The sequence below is a fragment of the Petromyzon marinus genome, chromosome 28, assembly GCF_048934315.1.
Source record: "Petromyzon marinus isolate PM22_M1 ecotype Great Lakes invasive population chromosome 28, UKy_Petmar_22M1.pri1.0, whole genome shotgun sequence".
NCBI lineage: Eukaryota > Metazoa > Chordata > Hyperoartia > Petromyzontiformes > Petromyzontidae > Petromyzon > Petromyzon marinus.
In genome coordinates, this window is record NC_133694.1 from 12,881,026 (window position 1) to 12,901,788 (window position 20,763).

General features: G+C 45.4%; 1 protein-coding gene and 1 non-coding gene across 11 annotated transcripts in view; both read right to left on the reverse strand.

Annotated features, from left to right (window-relative positions):
* LOC116946822 (eukaryotic translation initiation factor 4 gamma 1) overlaps positions 1–20,763 on the reverse strand; it is a 136,469-nt gene that overhangs the window by 106,661 nt on the left and 9,045 nt on the right. For 3 of the 10 annotated variants that reach the window (XM_076070342.1, XM_076070347.1, XM_076070346.1), the window contains exon 3: positions 6,701–6,773. In XM_076070342.1, coding sequence (XP_075926457.1) covers positions 6,701–6,773 — 73 coding nt within the window. Of the gene's footprint in view, positions 1–6,700; positions 6,774–10,068; positions 11,623–20,763 lie in introns of those variants that run through there. The other 7 variants (XM_076070341.1, XM_076070339.1, XM_076070343.1 and 4 more) reach the window with 4 other exon arrangements.
* LOC116947057 (small nucleolar RNA SNORA84) lies at positions 11,072–11,210 on the reverse strand. The gene has a single exon (XR_004403641.1). It is a non-coding gene; the product is annotated as a small nucleolar RNA SNORA84 (small nucleolar RNA).

The window sequence follows — 20,763 nt, forward strand, 5'->3', positions numbered from 1 at the left end:
ATGGAAGGTGCCGAGAACACGGACGCACCAAGGCAAAGGTAGTTCAGAGTAGAGATGTGTTAACTACCTCGCCTGGTATACAGGAGGTTATAGGTTCGATCCCAAACCTGACACCTGCTGTATATTTCGAGTTTGCATGTTCTCCCCACGGTCGTGGATTTTTCTCCGGGTGATCCGGCTTTTTCTCTCCACATATAGAAAAACATGCTTTTAGAGAATTTTGGCTGGTATAAATTTCCACGTGATAAACCACTTCGTTGAGCTATCATTTGTGACCAAGTTACTTCTGAAAAAGAGCTACGTAGCTCAGTGGGGCCTTACCTGGTAACATAAAATACTAAATAGAAGAGAAAGCTCTCAAAACAGGAAGCCAAAGTGGTGAATGCCGGTTTTTCCTTGCACTGGTGGGAGTGGGATTTAGCGTGCAGAGACAGCAGAGCTCACAGCACAATCACTGCCACCCCCCCCCCCCACCTACGAGGCCCCCGGCACCGTCAAAATCTGCAAGCCACTAACTCGAACCATATGACACCCAGGTGCAGCGCTATTGGCACAAGGATTTAGCCGTGTGGTTGCACACTGCCTTTGCTAGCCCACAGCAAATCTGCATCCATTGATTAAAAATATATATGGCTCTGGGGGAGTAAATATATTTACATGAATTTAATATTAAGAGTCTATAATTGAAGGCATCACGTGAAAAACAGACCAAAAATATCCCAGACATTTAAGTGGAAATTGTATTAACAATGGAATAGCTTGAGAAGCAAATACATCCTTGAACCATATGTCTGTCGCCTTATTTTGTAGGCATTGGTATCCGGTACTGCAGCCAGACGCCGATGTGGCTGTGTAAGACATGCAGAGCGCGAGCGAACACAGTCAGTGCCTGTGACATGGCAGTTGGTTGATAGTATCACTGAGAACAATAACTATACAGTAAAAATCGTTGGAAAAGACTTCAACATTACAATGACAAAATGAAGAACATAACCAAGAGTACAACAATACAGGAAAAAAAAATTATTGTTCCCTGACAACATGCAACTTCGTGAAAGCAAGACATAAGAATGTAATGGCAGTGTGGCACAACGCAACACGACCGCCACAGCGATGCATGGCAGGAGCCAGCTGTGTCGCGGCCCCCCCAGCGGGGCGCACGCTCTGAGAAAATTAGATGTGGCACTCGCACTGGGAGGCAAAAGCATGGGGGGGGCCTTGAGAGGTGCAAGTGCAGTAGTTTAACTATTACTTAAAAGGAGCAGATTCACAGGGAATGCCATACCGCTGCAGATCAATGTTGTTTTGGTAACAAAATTAAATGTCACCCGATTTGTTTTGTGAGCTGCGTTTCCCTTTAAGAGACTGGCTTGTCAGCGGGGTTTTTTTTAAGTACAGTTAACTAATAACAGCACGCATGTGCACATGACGTCCAGTCTTATACTGGGACAACTTTTAGCACATCTTGTGCTGGGAGTGTCTACAGCAATGGGGCCCGTAGGGCGAGCTGTGAGCCTTGAAATTGAGGTCATGAACGCCACACACACAACAACCTGAATTGTGCGAAAATATTAAATTAGAACCAAGTTGTAAATGACGGTGTCCCAGACCTAATCCAAGAGAACCAAACTCTCTGCTGCAATAATTGCTTGCTTAAAAAGGGTTAAGACAACCGGGTAAATGAGACATCTCAGTGGCACTTTATAACTCAACGATTCTGGAAAAAGTTATATTAAAGCTCTAGAAACCAGACTGTGTAATGTTTGCCCGAGTGGCTACATCTGAGAACTTGTACATGGTTATAAAAGGGGAGAAACATAACTGAAGGTGCAAAATGATATAATACATTTTTAAGCACAGGATTTAATACATTAAGCACCTACACCTGCAAATATAGCTTTTTCACAAGCGACTTAGCCACAGATGATAGCTCAACGAAGTGGCTTATCACAGATAAATTTAAAGCAGCCAAATACTCTTAAATGCACATTGATTCTAAGCGTGGAGGGAAAAAAACGGAGGACCCGGAGAAAAGTCCATGCAACAACGGGGAGAAAATGCAAACTCAAAATATACAGGCGTGAAGGGTTGGGATTGAACCCACGACCTCATGTATACCAGGCGTTGGAGTTAATGTCGCCACCGTGGCGTCTCACTAAATAATTATGTGATGACAGAGATAAAATTACATGTGGGTGGACGTGCCAAAAATCACATGCAGCTTTTGATTATGGAAAATTAGAAACATACACGGAACCATTAACTGGTAGCAGACTTTACCCACTTTCGTTCAGCTTTCATTTCACTTCTCTAAAAAGTAACCGATAAACTGCGACAAAAAATAAATCCATTTGATTCGGCACCCTGTAAAATCTCTAGATATACGTTCATAGGGCTAGGTTAAAACATGAGTCCTTCATTAAACCAGAAAAGTTCTCAAATCAGATACATTTTCTTTTACGATGGTGACTTTAAAAATACAAATTTTAACTGGGATTTTAAATTAAGCAAACTCAAAGTGGCTCACTCAATTATAACCCCAGAGGCCTGGAACGGGTGGCGATTGGCTGTAAAAAAAACTCACTGGGGGCAGTGGCGGTAACGGAATTACCAACGTAGAGGTGGTCCTCGACTTAACGTCGGTTCCACTTAGGGCACATTTTGTAGGAGGTAGGTCCAAGGACCGCCCATATGTACAAACTGTACTATCGGTATCCGATGGCCATGTAGCAGCAGCAACTGGAACCAGGGCAACGTTCTCTACAAAAGCTCTTGATCGTGGGATCAAGTGACGCACACACAAACGTCGATGACCGTGCGAGGTATGCACGGGACAGGTCGCCTCTCGTGTCTCACCCCCGCTGTGCCAACCTCCCCCTCCGTCCCGAATGGTCTCATTTCATCGACACCATTTGCTTGGGGGGGCCACATCCAGTGCTGGCAGATACTCAGTAGGAGACAACACTTTTCACTCCGACCAACGCAGTTCCCGTTGGCGAGCAAAGGATGCCATTCACGAAAATGGGATCGTTCCCACTAACGTCCCATTCAACCTTCAAATACAGGAACAACCCTGTGTGCAGTCATTGAACCACCGATAAAAGACGCCGAGCCATTCAACGCCTTTTTATCACATGGATGCTTAATAGGCACAACAATTCATTTAGCTGCAGCCGTGTGCACGAACGAGCCCAACACTACATTTTCAAAAAGCCGCACACACACAAGACTGACAATTGTATCGCCCGTGGGGACCAATAATATCCACCTGTCATCGGAGACAGTGAGAGGCAGAATAACATAAAAATCCAGAAAAACGCATGTCAAAAATGTTATAAATTGATTTGCATTTTAATGAGGGAAATAAGTATTTGACCCCCTCTCAATCAGAAAGATTTCTGGCTCCCAGGTGTCTTTTAAACAGGTAACGAGCTGAGATTAGGAGCACACTCTTAAAGGGAGTGCTCCTAATCTCAGCTTGTTACCTGTATAAAAGACACCTGTCCACAGAAGCAATCAATCAGATTCCAAACTCTCCACCATGGCCAAGACCAAAGTGCTCTCCAAGGATGTCAGGGACAAGATTGTAGACCTACACAAGGCTGGAATGGGCTACAAGACCATTGCCAAGCAGCTTGGTGAGAAGGTGACAACAGTTGGTGCGATTATTCGCAAATGGAAGCAACAATAACTGTCAATCTCCCTCGGCCTGGGGCTCCATGCAAGATCTCACCTCGTGGAGTTGCAATGATCATGAAAACGGTGAGGAATCAGCCCAGAACTACACGGGAGGATATTGTCAATGATCTCAAGGCAGCTGGGACCATAGTCACCAAGAAAACAATTGGTAACACACTACACCGTGAAGGACTGAAATCCTGCAGTGCCCGCAAGGTCCCCCTGCTCAAGAAAGCACATGCACATGCCGGTCTGAAGTTTGCCAATGAACATCTGAATGATTCAGAGGACAACTGGGTGAAAGTGTTGTGGTCAGATGAGACCAAAATGGAGCTCTTTGGCATCAACTCAATTCGCCGTGTTTGGAGGAGGAGGAATGCTGCCTATGACCCCAAGAACACCATCCCCACCGTCAAACATGGAGGTGGAAATATTATGCTTTGGGGCTGTTTTTCTGCTAAGGGGACAGGACAACTTCACCGCATCAAAGAGACGATGGACAGGGCCATGTACCGTCAAATCTTGGGTGAGAGAACCTCCTTCCCTCAGCCAGGGCATTGAAAATAGGTCGTGGATAGGTATTCCATAGAAAATTGTGGAGGGAGCTGAAGGTTCGAGTTTCCAAATGTCAGCCTCGAAACCTTAATGACTTGGAGAAGATCTGCAAAAAGGAGTGGGACAAAATCCCTCCAGAGATGTGTGCAAACCTGGTGGCCAACTACAAGAAACGTCTGACCTCTGTGATTGCCAACAAGGGTTTTGCCACCAAGTACTAAGTCATGTTTTGCAGAGGGGTCAAATACTTATTTCCCTCATTAAAATGCAAATCAATTTATAACATTTTTGACATGCGTTTTTCTGGATTTTTTTGTTGTTATTCTGTCTCTCACCGTTCAAATAAACCTACCATTCAAATTATAGACTGATCATTTCTTTGTCAGTGGGCAAACGTACAAAATCAGCAGGGGATCAAATACTTTTTTCCCTCACTGTAGATATGAAACGCACTGGCTGCTGTGCCAACCCCGCTATAGTAAGTCATATGGCGGCAGGGCCAGTATTTGGCCCAATCCCCTACACGCCTCCCCGCAATGAGAAAACGGCATGTCGAGGGCAACACGAGTGGGTGGCATGGCCGCCCACACGATCCACGGCAAGTGGTATCGCAGTCGCCGTCTTAGAAGGCGGGTGCAACAAGTAAAAGAGCGGTGGGGGAGCCAGCACACTGTCCACCAAACTATTTAGAATATAGAGTTAACACACATGCGCTTATTCAACACAAAAAGACAGACTCCCCCCATATAGCCGAACAGACTTTCGGAGCTAGTTGCTGTTAACGAGCACGGCACATGAGGGCGTAGAGGGCAGCCAGCACCATGCCCGACTGCCTTTGTCTCCCCAGTGATGATGTTTACACAGCACCAGGTACCCATTTGAAGTGGAGACGATCTTGGGGAGGCCCAGGACTGGTTCAAATAATCGTCACTGGTGTTGGTGGCCATGAGCGGGAATTGAACTTGGGTCGCCGAGTTTGTTGTGCAGCGCGCTAACCACCGCGTCACCGCTCCTCATTTACAACAACCGCCATTCACCACTAAGTGGCGGTGATGTCACCATGGCACTTGTGCCAGGATAAGTGCACTTTAAGGCCACGTGATGTGTCGAACACTCGCTGGCAGGTCACGACATAGACCCAGGCGCCATGGGTTGACTGACGCACACACACGCACGCACACACACACAAATGCTAATTCCTTTGTTGTTGATGAGAAGATGACGGCAAAGAAAGAGTTAACAAAACCCACAGATGTGGTTTTGCATTTCAAGTTTGGTTCCCCAGTTCACAATGCTCACCTACACTACAAGTATCTTCCATTGTCTGTCAGTCTGTCGGTTGTTAGCTGGCAGGCCAGCTGTTATAGTGACGGGGTGGGTTTTCATTTTAAAGCTACATCTAACCCTGACTCAATACTTACTGTAGTGCATTTAGGGTAAAGCACAAGGGTGCCATAACCCGGAGTTTCTGAATTCTGGTCGCTAGCAGTGAATAAAAACACATTCTAACGGTGCCTTATTCTGGTTCATGGACCCCCAGTGACAAAACACAAGAGCACTTTGGTCTGGTTTTCAGAAAATATATGACGTGTGTAAATATATTATATATATGCACCACTCATGAATACTGGGTGAAGAAATTTAGTGGCTGCATGAACTCACCTTGTGCCACACCATCACTCGCGCTAAAAGTGTGTGTGCTGCCTAGCCAAGTGGCTATCGCAACTGCAGCATCTGCAATGCCACGGCTTCCTACTAAAGATTGACCAAGCACCAGTCAGAGGATAATCTTCAGTGGCAAGTCCCTGACACGTTGTATATTTGGTTGTTGTTGGAAATTAAAAAAAAGAAAAATAAGTTACAATACTCTTTTCGCATGTTTTACATTCGTCAATGTAACAACGTTTGAATCAACTCAACACACCGGCAGTTTTAAGGCGTCATTAAATATAAACGCACCAAATTCAGTCATGTTTTTTGAGTGGTGAATTTACGACATATCAACATTTCAAGACAATGCCAAATTAAATGAACGAGGGTCAAGGTGTACTGATCAATGATTTAAGGTTGTGACAATTTAAGTGAGTGAGATAGAGTAGCCGTGATGTTGGTCACCCACCTGCTCGTGCCCTCTGCTGGCATTCATAGTTGCTCACTAACAGCACTTGCCCCAACAGTCTGTTAAAGGCTATATGGGGGATCTTTGCCTTTGTGGTGTAGAAGGCACTCACTGAGTACTGTGGAACAGATTGTGTGTTTACAAGAGGTATTCGCCATGTACTGAATAGCTTGAATACATGCGTAAAGAGGGTACTCTTACTGAATGCCGTGCAACAGCTTGGCTGCGTATGTACAGAGTGCATTCACTGTGCACCGTGCAAGAGCTTGGCTGTGTATGTACAAAGTGCATTCACTGTGCACCGCGCAACAGCTTGGCTGTGTGTGTGTGTGTGCAGGTGGTACTCACTGCGTACTGTGCTACAGATGTGCTGTAAATGCGGTCGTCTCTCGTCTGCGGGGAGGGTCCTCGTGGCAGCGACCTGCAGGGGTTTGCGCCGTCAAGGAAAACATCGCTTGCTGCACTCGGCATCGCCTTCAGAGACATCTGCAGCGCCACGCAAAGCACCGCGGCCCACGCGGCAAGCTCCCCCACACGGCACGTGCACCAGATAGGCGCGCACGCCAGTACACGGGCAGCATGAGCCACGGCTCTCGCGAGTGGTGAGATATATCCCAAATACTACATATCACCTTGCGATGGTGACAAGTCTTTTATAGAAACAAAGTTGTGTCTGCGGTAGCAGTTACATTGGGGAAACGAAACGACATGTCTCGGACCGTGTTCGCGAACACAAGGCAGATTTGAAACACGGCAGAACCAATACCTCTGCCATGGCTGATAACTGCTTGAACACGGTGGGGGCTCACACGACATTATTTTTCCCGAGACCAAGGTACTCTGCAAACCTTCGGGCTACAATCAAAGATTCATTCATGAAGCCATCCAGATATACAAACACAGACATATCTTCAACCGAAACGATGGGCACAAATTGAGCAATCATTGGAAGGACGTTGATGTTTCCATCTGACCTGTCATTGTCAGCAGTTATTTCCGACTGACTTACATTACCAAGTTAAATGTCTTTACTTTAACTGTAATAAATGTCTCACTAACAAAGCCAAAGTTGCCCCCTTTCCCTCGATGTGGCGGTGGCTCTCGTTTTTTAGCAGACTATAACTGGCTGTGATGTTGTTGTGTGTGTCTACCTGTATGTCTCTCTCTTTATGTCTTTGTGTGTATGGGTCTCTGTCATTTTGTGTGCGTCTCTGTCTCCTGTTGCGTGCTCTATCCCCCTAGTGGCTGATATACCGTCGTTGCGCTCGACCCTCAATCATCTCTGCGCCTTTCCTTCACCCTGTTCAACACCATCCCCCTAGTGGCGGCTTTACGGTCACTACACATTGACATACTAATCCCTCAATACAATTGCCACCTCAGCTCTTCGTGGAGGTGAATCACCCCCCCCCCTTCCCCCCCCATCTCGGTTCCCATCTTTAGATTTCCCACTCGTTCAGGCACAATCTCTAGCCCCACCCTCTTGCCCGATGTGGCAACCCCCCATCCCCGGCTCTATATATGAGGACTTGCTTCAGCAGTCTGTTTCGCTCTCCCACCTGATGACTATTGCTTGTGTGGCGATCAAAACGTCGTGATCTATTATTATTTTTTCTACCTACGTAAATCACCGAAAGAACCAAAGAGTAAGTATTTTATAACAACACGACGTTCCTAGTTGAAGCTGTCCAATGTACTTTGCTTAAGGGAATAATTTTCACGCTTCCACAATGCTTTCATGCTGCCATGTAGGCTTCTTGTAAATTACGTCGGTGTATTTTATGCATGGAAACACGAGAGGGAGTAAACAGCCACGTGTTTCACCACAAGGCGACCCTAAAGCTGAATGCAGGCTTGGCATTACGCAAGCTGTGTGCTTGGGGACATCTGTAGGCAGTTACAACAATGACTCAAACTTCCCTTTTTTTCATCACATCTTGATGCTGACAAGCAAACGTAGAAAAGGCAGAGCCGATCACCGTAGGATCCGCTTCAAATGCTACAGACATCCCTGTTGTATGTATGTTGAACTTATTTTGCACCATACGTAGCCAACCGTGCTGATCGGACCTGTATGAGTACGGACAACTAATCACAAAGAGCAGAATACCGCACAAATGATAATCTAAACCTCCCTGGAAAAGGTTTAAATGGATCTCAACAACCTCTCACTTGGCTAGAGAATAATTTTTAACGCAACAATGTTTATTTTTGAACGCTGGCCGTGAAAATGTAATTCGTCAACGGTCTTATATTTTTTTAAATAGAGGCAGTCCCCGAAATACGAACGTCCAACTGCCGATCATGCGCGCTTACGAACGAATCGCCCATAAGATATTATTTGTAACCATCCGACTTGCGAACGTTCGCTCGTACTTACGAACCGCAAAACTATTTTGTTCGGCGGAGCAATCCTCCACCAGAATCCTGCGTGATGCACAACGGCAGTGAACCGTTCAACTCAAGGCAAGTGAAAATTAAATGAATTTTCTTTTGATGTTACTTTGTTTAATTTACTACACAATATGTATTGCAGTATATGCAAACGTACACTTTCTTCCTATGTACGAGTTTAACAATGTTTCCCTGCATTGTTGAACCACAACACATTTTGTAACAATGACCGTATGCACGATTAAATATTGAGTTCCGAGATACGAACACATCGACTTACGAACGGGTCTCGGGATTGTAACCCATTGTTCGTAAGTTGAGGTCTGCCCGTACATCTAATTACATCTAACTCCCTTCCAAGATGGGAATTTAGGGCTAAAGACGACACAGGATTTATTGCTGGGGAAAAGAACATGGGAAGAGAAGTGGAGAAATATTTCCCCAGCTGGGTAAACACAGCACTGTGTACACCTGCCTAGGCAGCCACCACACAACACTAAAAGACAAGAGAGCTTCACACACCCGGACCCCAGGCCACAGTGAGAAGGGTGGCTCTCCGTCCATCTGCACGTATCAACCAGTATTTTCCAACCAGCAAAGTTGGAGGCCAGAAAAGGGTAACAATGTTGTTGTCCAGAGAAAAACATGAAAAATTGGACCAGAACCAGGATGAGACACGCAGACAGGAAGCCAAAAAACATTAACTTGGTCAGACTTTCACATTCCATTGGAGGCTTTATGTTTTTACGATTAAATGTTTAGATACGGTCTGTATTTAAGTCGATCAAAAGTTAATCACCTTCAATGTATTTTAATCCAGGATGGATTAACAACACCCAGGCCACAATTGCAAATGAGACTTTCCACGGAAGTGGTGACACGACTTTGCTTGCTGCGGTAGGGCATTTGCCGACTGTTGCAGAGGTTCCTGGTTCAAATCTGGTGGACGCCCCCCGATTATTACCGCGGGATGTAATAAACGTAACAAGCAGTCTGCTTCACAGTGGATGTTAAAGTTCCCCCAATGGCATTCACAAGAGTAGGCCCATCGTGTGCCGGGCGTCAGAGTCCAAATTCGAAAATTACACCGCAATTTATTCAATTGGGATTATAGAGCAATCATCGACCTCTACTGGCAGACTGATGCTCATTTGTGGGCCAGGTGCCGAGTCACCTTGTGCTGCACAGGGACAGCCGCCACGTGTAGGGCGCGATATCAAAAGCAACTAAACATGCTATTTTGAATTTGCATCTAGAAGGGTTGGGGAAAGTGCTCCGCGAGAGAAAACAATGCTTGCACTCACAGAACCACCCACACATACCTTCTCCGGAGCATTTCACTCCAAGAACTCCATCTAAAAAAACGTAGCCTCAAAGAACAATTAAAAGTAGACTCTTGGGATATGAGGGTCAACATACAAATCTTCGGGCAGGCCAAAACCATGTAGACTCCATTCCTCACACAGATTAGCGGTGGTAGTGTTTGGCACAAACTCGGGCCATTAAGAGTTTGATTCCCAGGCCAAAGTTAACAGTGGCTAGCGATATCAGAGCTAAACAGAATTCCACACGACATGAGTAATGTAAAGAGTTCGCTGCAAAACCGCCGTGCTAAAGTGTGCAGCGCAACACGAGGCAAGGACGGGTGGCGTGCGGAACTCCTTCCCCCCCCCCAGCCCAGACACGAGCCAATGCCACCACACGAGCACCAGCGCTGCTGCCGGCGCTGCTGTCGCCACCGCCGCCACCGGGGGAAAAACAGCAGCGCTCACACGCCCTAAAAATAGCGCTTCCACGTGAAAAAGCTAAGCCAAAGCAACGTGCAGCGGGAGCCCTATTTTTAACCTTCCTACTTAGACAGGGGCTGGTGGCGGGGGGAGGGGATAACTGCACACATACAGAAGCATTTAGTGGCCCTCTTGCTGCCTCGTGTCACCTTCTGCCGCATGACTCATCAAAGGGCCCGGGCCTTTCGTGGTTCGCGAGGCTACAGCTTGTTCAGCGACAGTCCTATAGAGTACAGGCCCCTGGAATAGTCATGTATAACGTTTCCACCTGTCCACCACTCATTCAATGTCTCAATGTCCAATTGAGAAGGAAACCCTCTGCTTCCAATTGCCCACTCCGTGCAAGGCATATTTGCTTGCACCAATATTGAATATGCTTAATGGACACAATGAGCCGAGCCGAACGTTCAGAATGCCATATTCCCATGTGGATAACAATAGTACACAACAGTTTTTTTTTTTTAATGGGGCTACATGTTTCTAAAACAGAATTTTTTTAAACCATTCTCCGATTTTGCACCTCACAGTCTGTGAAACGGTGTGTATCTGGGACCGGGCTGTGAAGTCTGTACCGTTGCAACAAACGCCACGCTTATGTCCCAGAATGTTACTCTGTGCCATTGTTAAAATAAACCGTAAGTCTCCACACAGGCAGCGGAGCCCGGCAACCACAAGGCACATCACACGCCCCCCCCCTCCCTGCACGAAGTGCCTTATCAGATGGAAATTTATTGTAGCCAAATGCTCTAAACGCAAGTTTTTAAATGGGGAGGGAAAAACCAGAGGACCCGGAGAAAAATCCATGCGAATTCTCAACAGCCCCCACAGGACACACACACACATCCACACACACGTCCACCGCAATGGTTAACACACTCGGGGACTTCTCCCCACACGAGGAGGAGAGCTGTAACACCCAGAGAGTTGGCATTGACTTTTAAAAGACACGACCGGGCTTGATTAAATTTATTGCAACCATCGCCCCGCCGTCAGTGTTCGAACACAAATGTTGTTTCTGGAACCTTTAGAACTCAGAATCTTTATTCAGACTGGAGAAATCCGATGAGCTATGAAGCTCTTTTTAAACATATGCCCAGTAAGGGGGGAGGGGGGGGGCTTGTCAGAAAGTTACAACACAAAAAAAAACCGATAGGAGTGCTAAGTCTGGGAAAGGTAAGCAAATCACAAAAAATAAATACATTAATAAACTTGACCTAAGCTATTTTTATTTCACCAGGTAAAGCCCACTGACCTATTAGTAATTTTTCAGAAGTGACCTGGCCACCAATGGTAGCTCAAGTGGCTTATCACGTGGTAATTTCTAGCAGCCAAATGATCTTGGCGGGAGCGCTTAAATTTAGCAAGGGACTAGGAAGACGGGTGGACAACTTGAATGTCTTTGAGGTCTGCATGCCGCCCGAGGAACCTAGGTTGTTCACCCAAACATGAGACGCAACAGACGGGGCAGTTAAAAGGCACTGCAAGTTCCATGTAGATTAGGTTTATTACTCAAAGGGTGGTTACAAGCGTGGTCGCACACCACTTTGGCGTTGCTCATACTTCTCGTGCCCCACTTTAGTATCTAACGTATAAAGTTCTACTAACATTCCTGCAGTTCATTTCCTTCGCATGGTATAGTCCACCCATCAATAACTCTTCACATGGTTTAATTTTCTCCATTTGTTTGTCTTTGTTTATGAATCACATTATTTTGGGAAATGGCTGCTGTGATTAACTCTGATCAAGGCATGTCGCCTCATAACATGCACTTCAGTACTTTCCTCATGTTAATTGATGTGGGGAAGAACTTCACCCGAGGCACCCTAAAGAAACCTTTCCTAAACCCACCTTGCTCATGTGGTTTCTTGCCTCGATATAGTCCATATTCTGTTCTCACTGATCTTCAGGAACACAAGGTATAACCAAGAGCAGTTGAGGGAATTGGATCAAAATGATGAAACAATTAAGTGGATGAGGGCAGCCTGCAGTTTTTTGGAAAACAGAACTTAATATACCACAGCCTTTCCACACAAACTCTGAGCGCTGCCCTTCCAAAACAAATCCATCACGGAAGTAGTTGTGTGGACTGGCCCCTTGAGGTCAGTGCCAGGTCAAAATTACCTTCAGCGCAAGGCCCCTTTTATACCTGCAACGCAGCGAGTTCTGCAACACGGCTTTGGCCACAACTTGCGGTCCTTCAGGCTAGCCGAGCCACATCTCCCCACAATATTCCAATGACTTCTAAATCGTCGTTAATCGTGCCTCCGGAAATATTTCTTGGCGTCTCCCTCTCTGCAGTGTTCTTTTCAGTACATTCCCACTCATTGCCTGCCTTGAAACACGGTTCTCGTCCATACGATTTCAGATGCCCTGACCATCTCAATTGCCTCTGTCTGTTGTTGATATGCTCCATCTTACACGAGGCAATGAGAAATAAGAAAATGATAAAAGGAGCCCGTGCAGGAATGGCTTTGCATGACCACGACAGAATTGAGCACATCCCGATGGTATCACGTTAGTGACACGGGGACAGCAGCTGTCAAGGTGGGGGGGGGGGGGGGGAGGGCTGCCACGAGGCAGCATGGGACCTGTGACTCCACAAGTCTCCAAGGGACTGTGGCAGTGCTCAGCTCACCATTTGTGAGACGGAACATCTGCTTTATTGCTTTTCTTTGACAACAATTGTTCAAGGTAAGCACACCCATTGGTGGAGAAAGTACAGCAGGTTCCTCCTTGCCAACATGATTCAGCAAAAACTGAACTTCGAAAGCAATGAACAATCGGTATAAATTTAAGGTGCAAAGTGTTCTTTGCAAATTTAAAGTACATTGAGGGCTCATGCCACTTGTTACCACTTCCCTGGATATTCTTGTCCACGTGCCCATTCAAGCAAAGGGGTGACCCCAAGCGGTCCGCAATGCTCTGCAAACAGACCACTCCTTGGTAAGATGTATTTTTTTCAGGAGACTGGATTTCTGGACATGACAGAGGCAGACTGCACAACTCTCATAGCATCTACTACACTATGCTACACCGGGATATCAAAATGTAATATGAATTTCCTTTGACCTTGTAAAATCCAAGTATTTATTTAATCTACAGCATGGGACCCTCCTTTGTCAGTACAAAAATGAGAATAGGTTTTGCCCCTTTTTTCTGCCAAGAAAACAGGTGTTAAGATGTTAAAACACCAAACTGAAACCTTTTACAAGGAATCATGTCTGCATTAACCACAAAACTTGTGGTCAGGATGCAAACAAAAAACATACTCTGATAATATATGCATTGTCTTTGCCAGAAAAAAGGGGAAAACCTATTCTCATATTTATTGAATGTGTTGTACCTATCAACAAGAACATTTCGGTATTTCATTTTAAAAAACCCAAGCGAGGATGCATTTTTAACAATGGCTCTCTTCTTCTGTTTCTTTACCTGGAATTAAATATTGAAGAGTCGGTGCATAAACAGTTTCTTAGAGTCCTGGTGAGGTCTTTGAAATTCTCGTTCTCAATTCACAAACCGGGCATGAAATATACTTGCCTGAAATCACGCAAGGATACGTGTGGGGATCCAATTCAAATCGGGGCCTCAATGTTACACTAACCCCACTACAAACTAACAGCAATAAACCACCACATCTACCATGACAAGAGACAGACAACTTGTTCCAGCAGTCTCCGAATAAATATTGGAGCAAAGCACATCCAGTAATAAAATGTCCCATTAAGCAGGGCCTTAAAGTGCAAAATGTTGGGGGGGGGCAGAGAGGTACAACCCTTTTGATAATACCTCAGAGCCAATGTCTACCCTACGGTAAACAAACATATATCAGTGTCTTTTTAGTGACAACAAGTCTTTACTTTGCATTGGTGCTTATCACACAGCCTATTGCTTTGGAAGCCCATAAATGAAAGAGCCAGCCCTCCAACAGGTGATTTCACGTCCACATTACCTAATGGGGGTTAAATTTAATTTCGGAACGTTTGACACAAAAGCCAAAGTTGTCTGGATTGGGGACAAAATAGGACATGTGCAGGACAATTTTCCCAAATAGATAATGCTAGAAAATAGTATTCAGATTGTCTACATATTTTCACAAATATCCCACGCACGCCTATTGTTGGCATAACTTCAAAGAACAATGGCCAGAGAGAGTGAACTGGTCTAGCACATTGGGCGTGAACACGCGGCACTACCTTTTCCTTGAACTCGGTAACAAAGGTTACAAAGCACGAGTCACATCTGGCAGTCACGACCAGACTTGGCCACTTTACAGGCACCCAGAACATGGCGGCTGGTGTTAGATGCTAATGCATCATCGCTCACACCAAAAAATGTCGCGAGCCTATCAATTGAGAATGTCTGTTGTCATGCCAGTATGTTGGAGAGACAAGGAAACCCTCTATCAAGAGGCTTTCAAGCCTTAAGTGTGCTGCATCTGTCGGATGGGTCAGAAGAGTTGATGTTAATGATAAGCTTCAGAACAAAGACATCTTCGTCTAGAGAAGCAAATGTGAATAAAGAAAACCCATTGGAAGCTTCCACATCCTTGACAAGGAAGTGACCACGATGTATTTTGCACTGTATTCCAGAAAACTGTACTCTGACACAGAGCGTCTCAAGTGGAGGGGGGGGGGGATCAGGCAGAGGGGTCGTCCAAGGTCCATCTCACTCCCCGTCTCTCTTCCCGTGCATCTCTCCTCTGTGCCTCTCTCGTGTCTCCATGTTCCTCTCATGTTGCTCTCTCGTGTGTCAAGTGACATCTCTCACAGTCCTCGCTCTTCAAAAATATTTTGTTATAAACTATTGAAGGTAAGGCCCACTGAGCTGCTCCATAGCTCTTCAGAAGCGACCTGGCCACAAATCAAAGCTCAACAAAGTGGCTTACCAAGTGGAAACTTATAGCAGCCAAACACTCTAAAAGCATGTTGCTAAATGCAGAGGGAAAACCCGGAGGACCAGGAGGAAAATCCACGCAACCACGTGGAGAACATGCAAACTCGAAATATACAGGCGTCGGGGTCAGAATCGAACCCACGACTTCCTGTTTACCAGGCGAGCTAGTTAACATTTTGCCACGGTGGCCCTGGGCTCCTGCTTGGGACTGCTGTGTGGAAGTTGCCTGGCCTGTCGCTCAACACAAGCTCTGAGTCCTCAAGAATTCCAATTGTGCCCTCTCTCTTCTTTATGCTTACAAAATGGGGGACCCATTTATAACAACTCCAGCGCCAGCTTGATGTTGCAAAAAGCTCACATATCCTTGATAAATCTGGGCATAATCCCACCCGTTCAAGATGGGTCGGATGGGTCCACACGTACTCTCAACCAGCTTCTGTTTGGCCAGATAGTTTGTCCATGCCCTGTTTGGCCGAGGGGATTAATGGGCAGTGTTTGCAAACGCATATGCTGCAGTAGGCATAGGGAACTTTCCCTATTTTGCACATTAGGATCCTAGGATGGAATGCGCATTATAAATTAGAATTATTATTTGAAACAAATAGGACTTCTGGAGATTGTATTCAAAGAGATAATGGACCATATCTAACAAGCTGTTTTGTAATGCACACCACCAACTACTGGTTTCACAGGAGAGCAAGATGTACACTTGGATGTAGTTTAAACTCAACAGGGCGAATACGGTACGTGGGGGGGGGGGGGCATGCTATGATGCATCACGACTGCAGTGTCAAGTAACAAAAAAGCTCGTAACGACAACCGGGGCAATGTCGGACAATCTCGGCATATCGTGAACAACATCGGTCAGTACCCTGAAGGAGGGGAAAAAAAGTACATTGTTCAGAGTTACAAACCCACCCGGGAAATGTGCGCGCATCACGACCAAAACTTCCCATCTACTGCAGGGCAGATGCTAATCGACACAGGGTCATTCACGACACTAAACCACTGCATGTCCATTCATATTCCAAACTATATATTTGATTACTGCACCTATCATTATAAACAATATATTTCCCAAATAGTGCAACTACAATTAATGATAGTAATATCCCCCCATACTGGTGCAGGTACAAAGTAATTCTCGCTGCTGACCATTTTAAGAGAAAAATCCACTGGAACATGGCGGAACGGTGTCATTCCACTGTTGGATAGAGGCCTTCCCACGCTGTAACGCTCCTGGGGGTTGTTTGACCATACTTCACCACGATAGTCAGTACGTGATGGTGGTGGGACCCAGGACCGGTTCAGATAACTTTCACCACCGATCTTAATTGTGGCCACAAATTTAACTCGACTCCACCCGGTTCGTAGCGGCTGTGCGCAAAGCGCTGTGTCCCACCGCTCCCACCAATCGTGACGCCAACTCTTCACATTCAACGCGGGTCATCCAAGTGAGTGTCCAGGGAAGTGCCCCACTTTGCAACTATCAAACGTGGTTTTTTTTCTCTCCCCTAAAAGCCATTTACGAGCAGCCCTAATACAATGTGCTCACGTTTCAAAGCCGCATTTGGAACAGCTGCAGAGTAACAATAAACAAAGGTGATGACCGACGACAACACGGCAACCCGAGTATCCCCACCACCGCCCACCCTCACTCACCAACCAACTGGTGCAGCGTGTTTTACCAGACTAAGCAAGTGGCCACTGACTGTACTATTACCAAAATATAAACGTGCCAACGTCTTCAACTTGTTTACATCTGTAACCTCCGCCCTGCAGAAGGGGCCACTGACACCATCTGCAAATTGTACACGGCATTCTCGAAGTTAAATGGCAAAGTGATCTTCTTGATCACCATCGAGGAATGTAGAACAACAAAAACAAACAACAGGCAGAAAAGCAGGTATTAAATATATATAAAACCTTCGAGTGTAATTAATGAGTGAAAGCAAACGTGCACGCGCACAAACACACAGGCTCGGCTAAGCCGCCGCATTCCATTCAAGGCATCGTATGCCAAGCCACAAGTTCTCAATGTGTACACTTGTCGGGTGTGGCCAAGACAGCAGGGGGGCTAGAGGGGGGCACTTTCCCACGCATTTCAAGCCAATTGAAGGACACACCCATGGCCGGCGGTTTGTTAGGACGACGGCGATGGCGTGGACAGCAGCAGCAGCAGCTAGCGCAGTCGGAATTAGTGGGAGTTTGCTGAATTCAAGAAATTGCCATGGAGAGCTATACCTAGCGAGGCATATTCCGCACCGTGGCAACCAACGTGCAGTCGATGCTAAACACATGAAAAACTATGTATTCGCTCCGGTGTATATGCGTCACACCTCCACCAATAGGGGAATAGTGAAAGTGGGGGGGGGGGGGCGTGAAGAATTTTATTCATCGCAAGTCACATTTGAGTCTCCCTCGACAGGCAAGCCCTTTTCACTGAAATAGCTCATCAGATGAAAAGCTTATCATTTTCCACGTGCTCGCACAAGCTTTGAGAAATGCCAATTGGGGGGGGGGAGGGGGGTAGCGCGCGGCGGTGTGCTACGGCCGAATGCAAAAACGTCTCCCGTCTGATCGAGCGCCTGCCCCCCCTCCCGCCCTTGTTATCGACCAGGGCCCACAGGAGCATCAAACGTGAGACACCGTCCCCAGCATTCTCTCAACTCTCAACTTCTACGAGTCTTTTTATACAATACCCTAAAAAATGCACGTGCCGAATCAATGACAAACAGGCGTTATGTTATGAAGCAACAGCAACACCTGACAAAGCCACTGTCTGGCGAGATTCTACCGTGTCCAACACCCCACGTGACCATTTCACACAGTGGAATCCCAAAACAGATTTTAAAAAAACCTAACTTTGAAAAAATGTTTGGGAGAATGGGGATGATTGTTTTATTTGTATGTGTTTGGCCGATTTGTTTACCATTCTTCTACCTTGCACTTGCGTGTTTGTGTTTATTGTTGTAACGTCCTTACCCACCCCAACTAGACATGTGAAAAAGAGCTTTATAGCTCATCGGATTCCTCCAGTATAAATATTTATTCCCATTCTGACTAATCCTAACAACGCTTTTCATCAGTGCCCTCTAAAAGAACGTGCTTAAAAACTCTTAAAAAGGAATTCAAGCAGGCTGTACTAAACATCTAATGCCACTCATTCTCAGAAACGTGGCGATTCCTCGGAGAGAAGCCCATCCACATAATGTGCTAAACCCTGCTTGATAACCTCATATATGATGTGGATTAGGACACCGGCTGACCTTAACATGCCTCGCCTAGTAAATAGTGGCTTCAAGTGGAAATCTGTATGCAAATACTAAACGTTATTCTTGGGTAACATCATGGTCCGCAGGCTCTGCTCGATAGAGCCACTTTGCTCCACCAGAATTGGCGGCATTATAGTTCTCAAGTTGTTAAAATTCGTGGGGACGCAAGCGATGATGCTAACATACTCCAAAGGGATAACGCTCGGCCTGAGTGCACCGCGCACTTCTGGGATTGTGGATGGAAGCCCCCCGCAATAAAAAAATGTTCTCGTACTGTAACATTAAACCCCACGTTAACGAAGCTCCATAATTCGCGACCTGAACCAAGAAGTGAAATCTCCAGGGGTTAAAAGTCAGGCAGCCCAGTGCACGACCAACCACCCAAAAATGCTAGGCGCAGAAAGTCGATCACTGCCCCAACAGCCTGGTCGCAAATGATTGCGCAAATTTGTTTTTAAAATGTGTTTTTGTACTCTCCCTGCAAGTGCCCAGTCATCAAGGGCAGATAAGCGAATAGATACCACTGTAAAAAGGCACAGATCAAAAAACACGGCAAAACGTTTGAGGGCAAAAGCAGTCACACGGCCTTAGTCAACGTAGCTCTGCAGTGATAAAGAGTTCCAAAAGCAGCCTGCATAGACGTGTACCTATATTTAAAGTAACACAATTATGAAGAACTTGGTTAACATCGTCAATGAAAGTTTTTCAATAACAAATATAACCTCACCATTAAGTGATGTGTGAACACAAGCGTGCCATGCTCAGCTACAGTATCAATTCTGCTCAGAGGTGTTCACAAGACACAAAGGAGAAGTCAGGGGTGGTATCTAGTTTCAAGATAGCTTTGTGTCACAATGTGTTGTTGTTCTACTGTCGAAGTTAATGGGCACAGTGGACTGGTGGCTTTAGGAGGATGAGTCACCTAACTTAACCCATCCGAGCCAGCACCATCGATATCCTGGGTTTGAATCCCAGGCTCCAAGCCGTGATAAAATATAGATAAGCAGTCAGTAATCCGCGTGCCTCCTTTATGCCATTGGTCACATATTCAAAACTAAAGCGGATCCCTCGGTTTTACGATGCCATCGACTAACGATATTTCGATTCGCGATCCGCTTCCCATAGGGTGCCCCCATTGTTTCTACTAACGATTCATTTTTCGATTAACGATGTTTACAATATCAGGCGGTTCCCGCCAATTATGGCCAATCGGAGCGCTCCTAAGTCCTAAGCGGACTCGGAAGCAATCAGCGACCTGCCCTGTTATGAGCATTGAGAGTAACTGGCCGATCTTAACTTTAAAGTTAAACAAGATCAATAACGGCCCTAAAATTAACATGAAGACAAGTGAGGAAAAGCCATGCATCTTCTTAGCCTAAAGTAATTTTTTATTTTATGCTCTATTGATGCACTTTTATGCTCTTTATTCCAAATTTATCAATGTTTCTATTAATATAAATGTTTTAATATGTTAACTTTTATCAAAATTGAGTGTTTAAATATTAGAAACTGTTTTTAGGGTTAAAAAGGTGAACTTCTCATCGTCTTGTAACAAATGAAGCTTTTCTCGTTTATTTCCTATATTCGATTAATGATTATTTAAATTAACTTTTTTTTTATTTTACCAGGTAAGGCCCACCGAGCTGTATAGCTCTTATTCTTGGTTCTTTCGGCAAAGTCGTGTAGATAGAAAATAAAATAGGGAAAATAAATAAACAAAATAATAAAAGCAATCATCTTTTGTAAAAACTTTTTTTTCATCACGCTTTCATGAAATGTACCCAACTAGCAGTGGCAGAACTCCACGACTCCAGGAAGTAGTGGCCCCGAAGCTTGCCATAACGTAAGGGACTGTGGCCAATTACAGCCAACGTCAGTTGAGCGTGGAAATTAGATCCAAGCCGAAACAAAACATATAAAAAAGAATGTTAAAAAATATAGATTTCGTTTTTATGATACAATATAGTATTGTCATCAGCATGACATAAGTATACCAAGTTTGCAGTCGATACCACATTGGGAAGTGGGTTAAAATTGAGTTACAATATTTGAGGATACG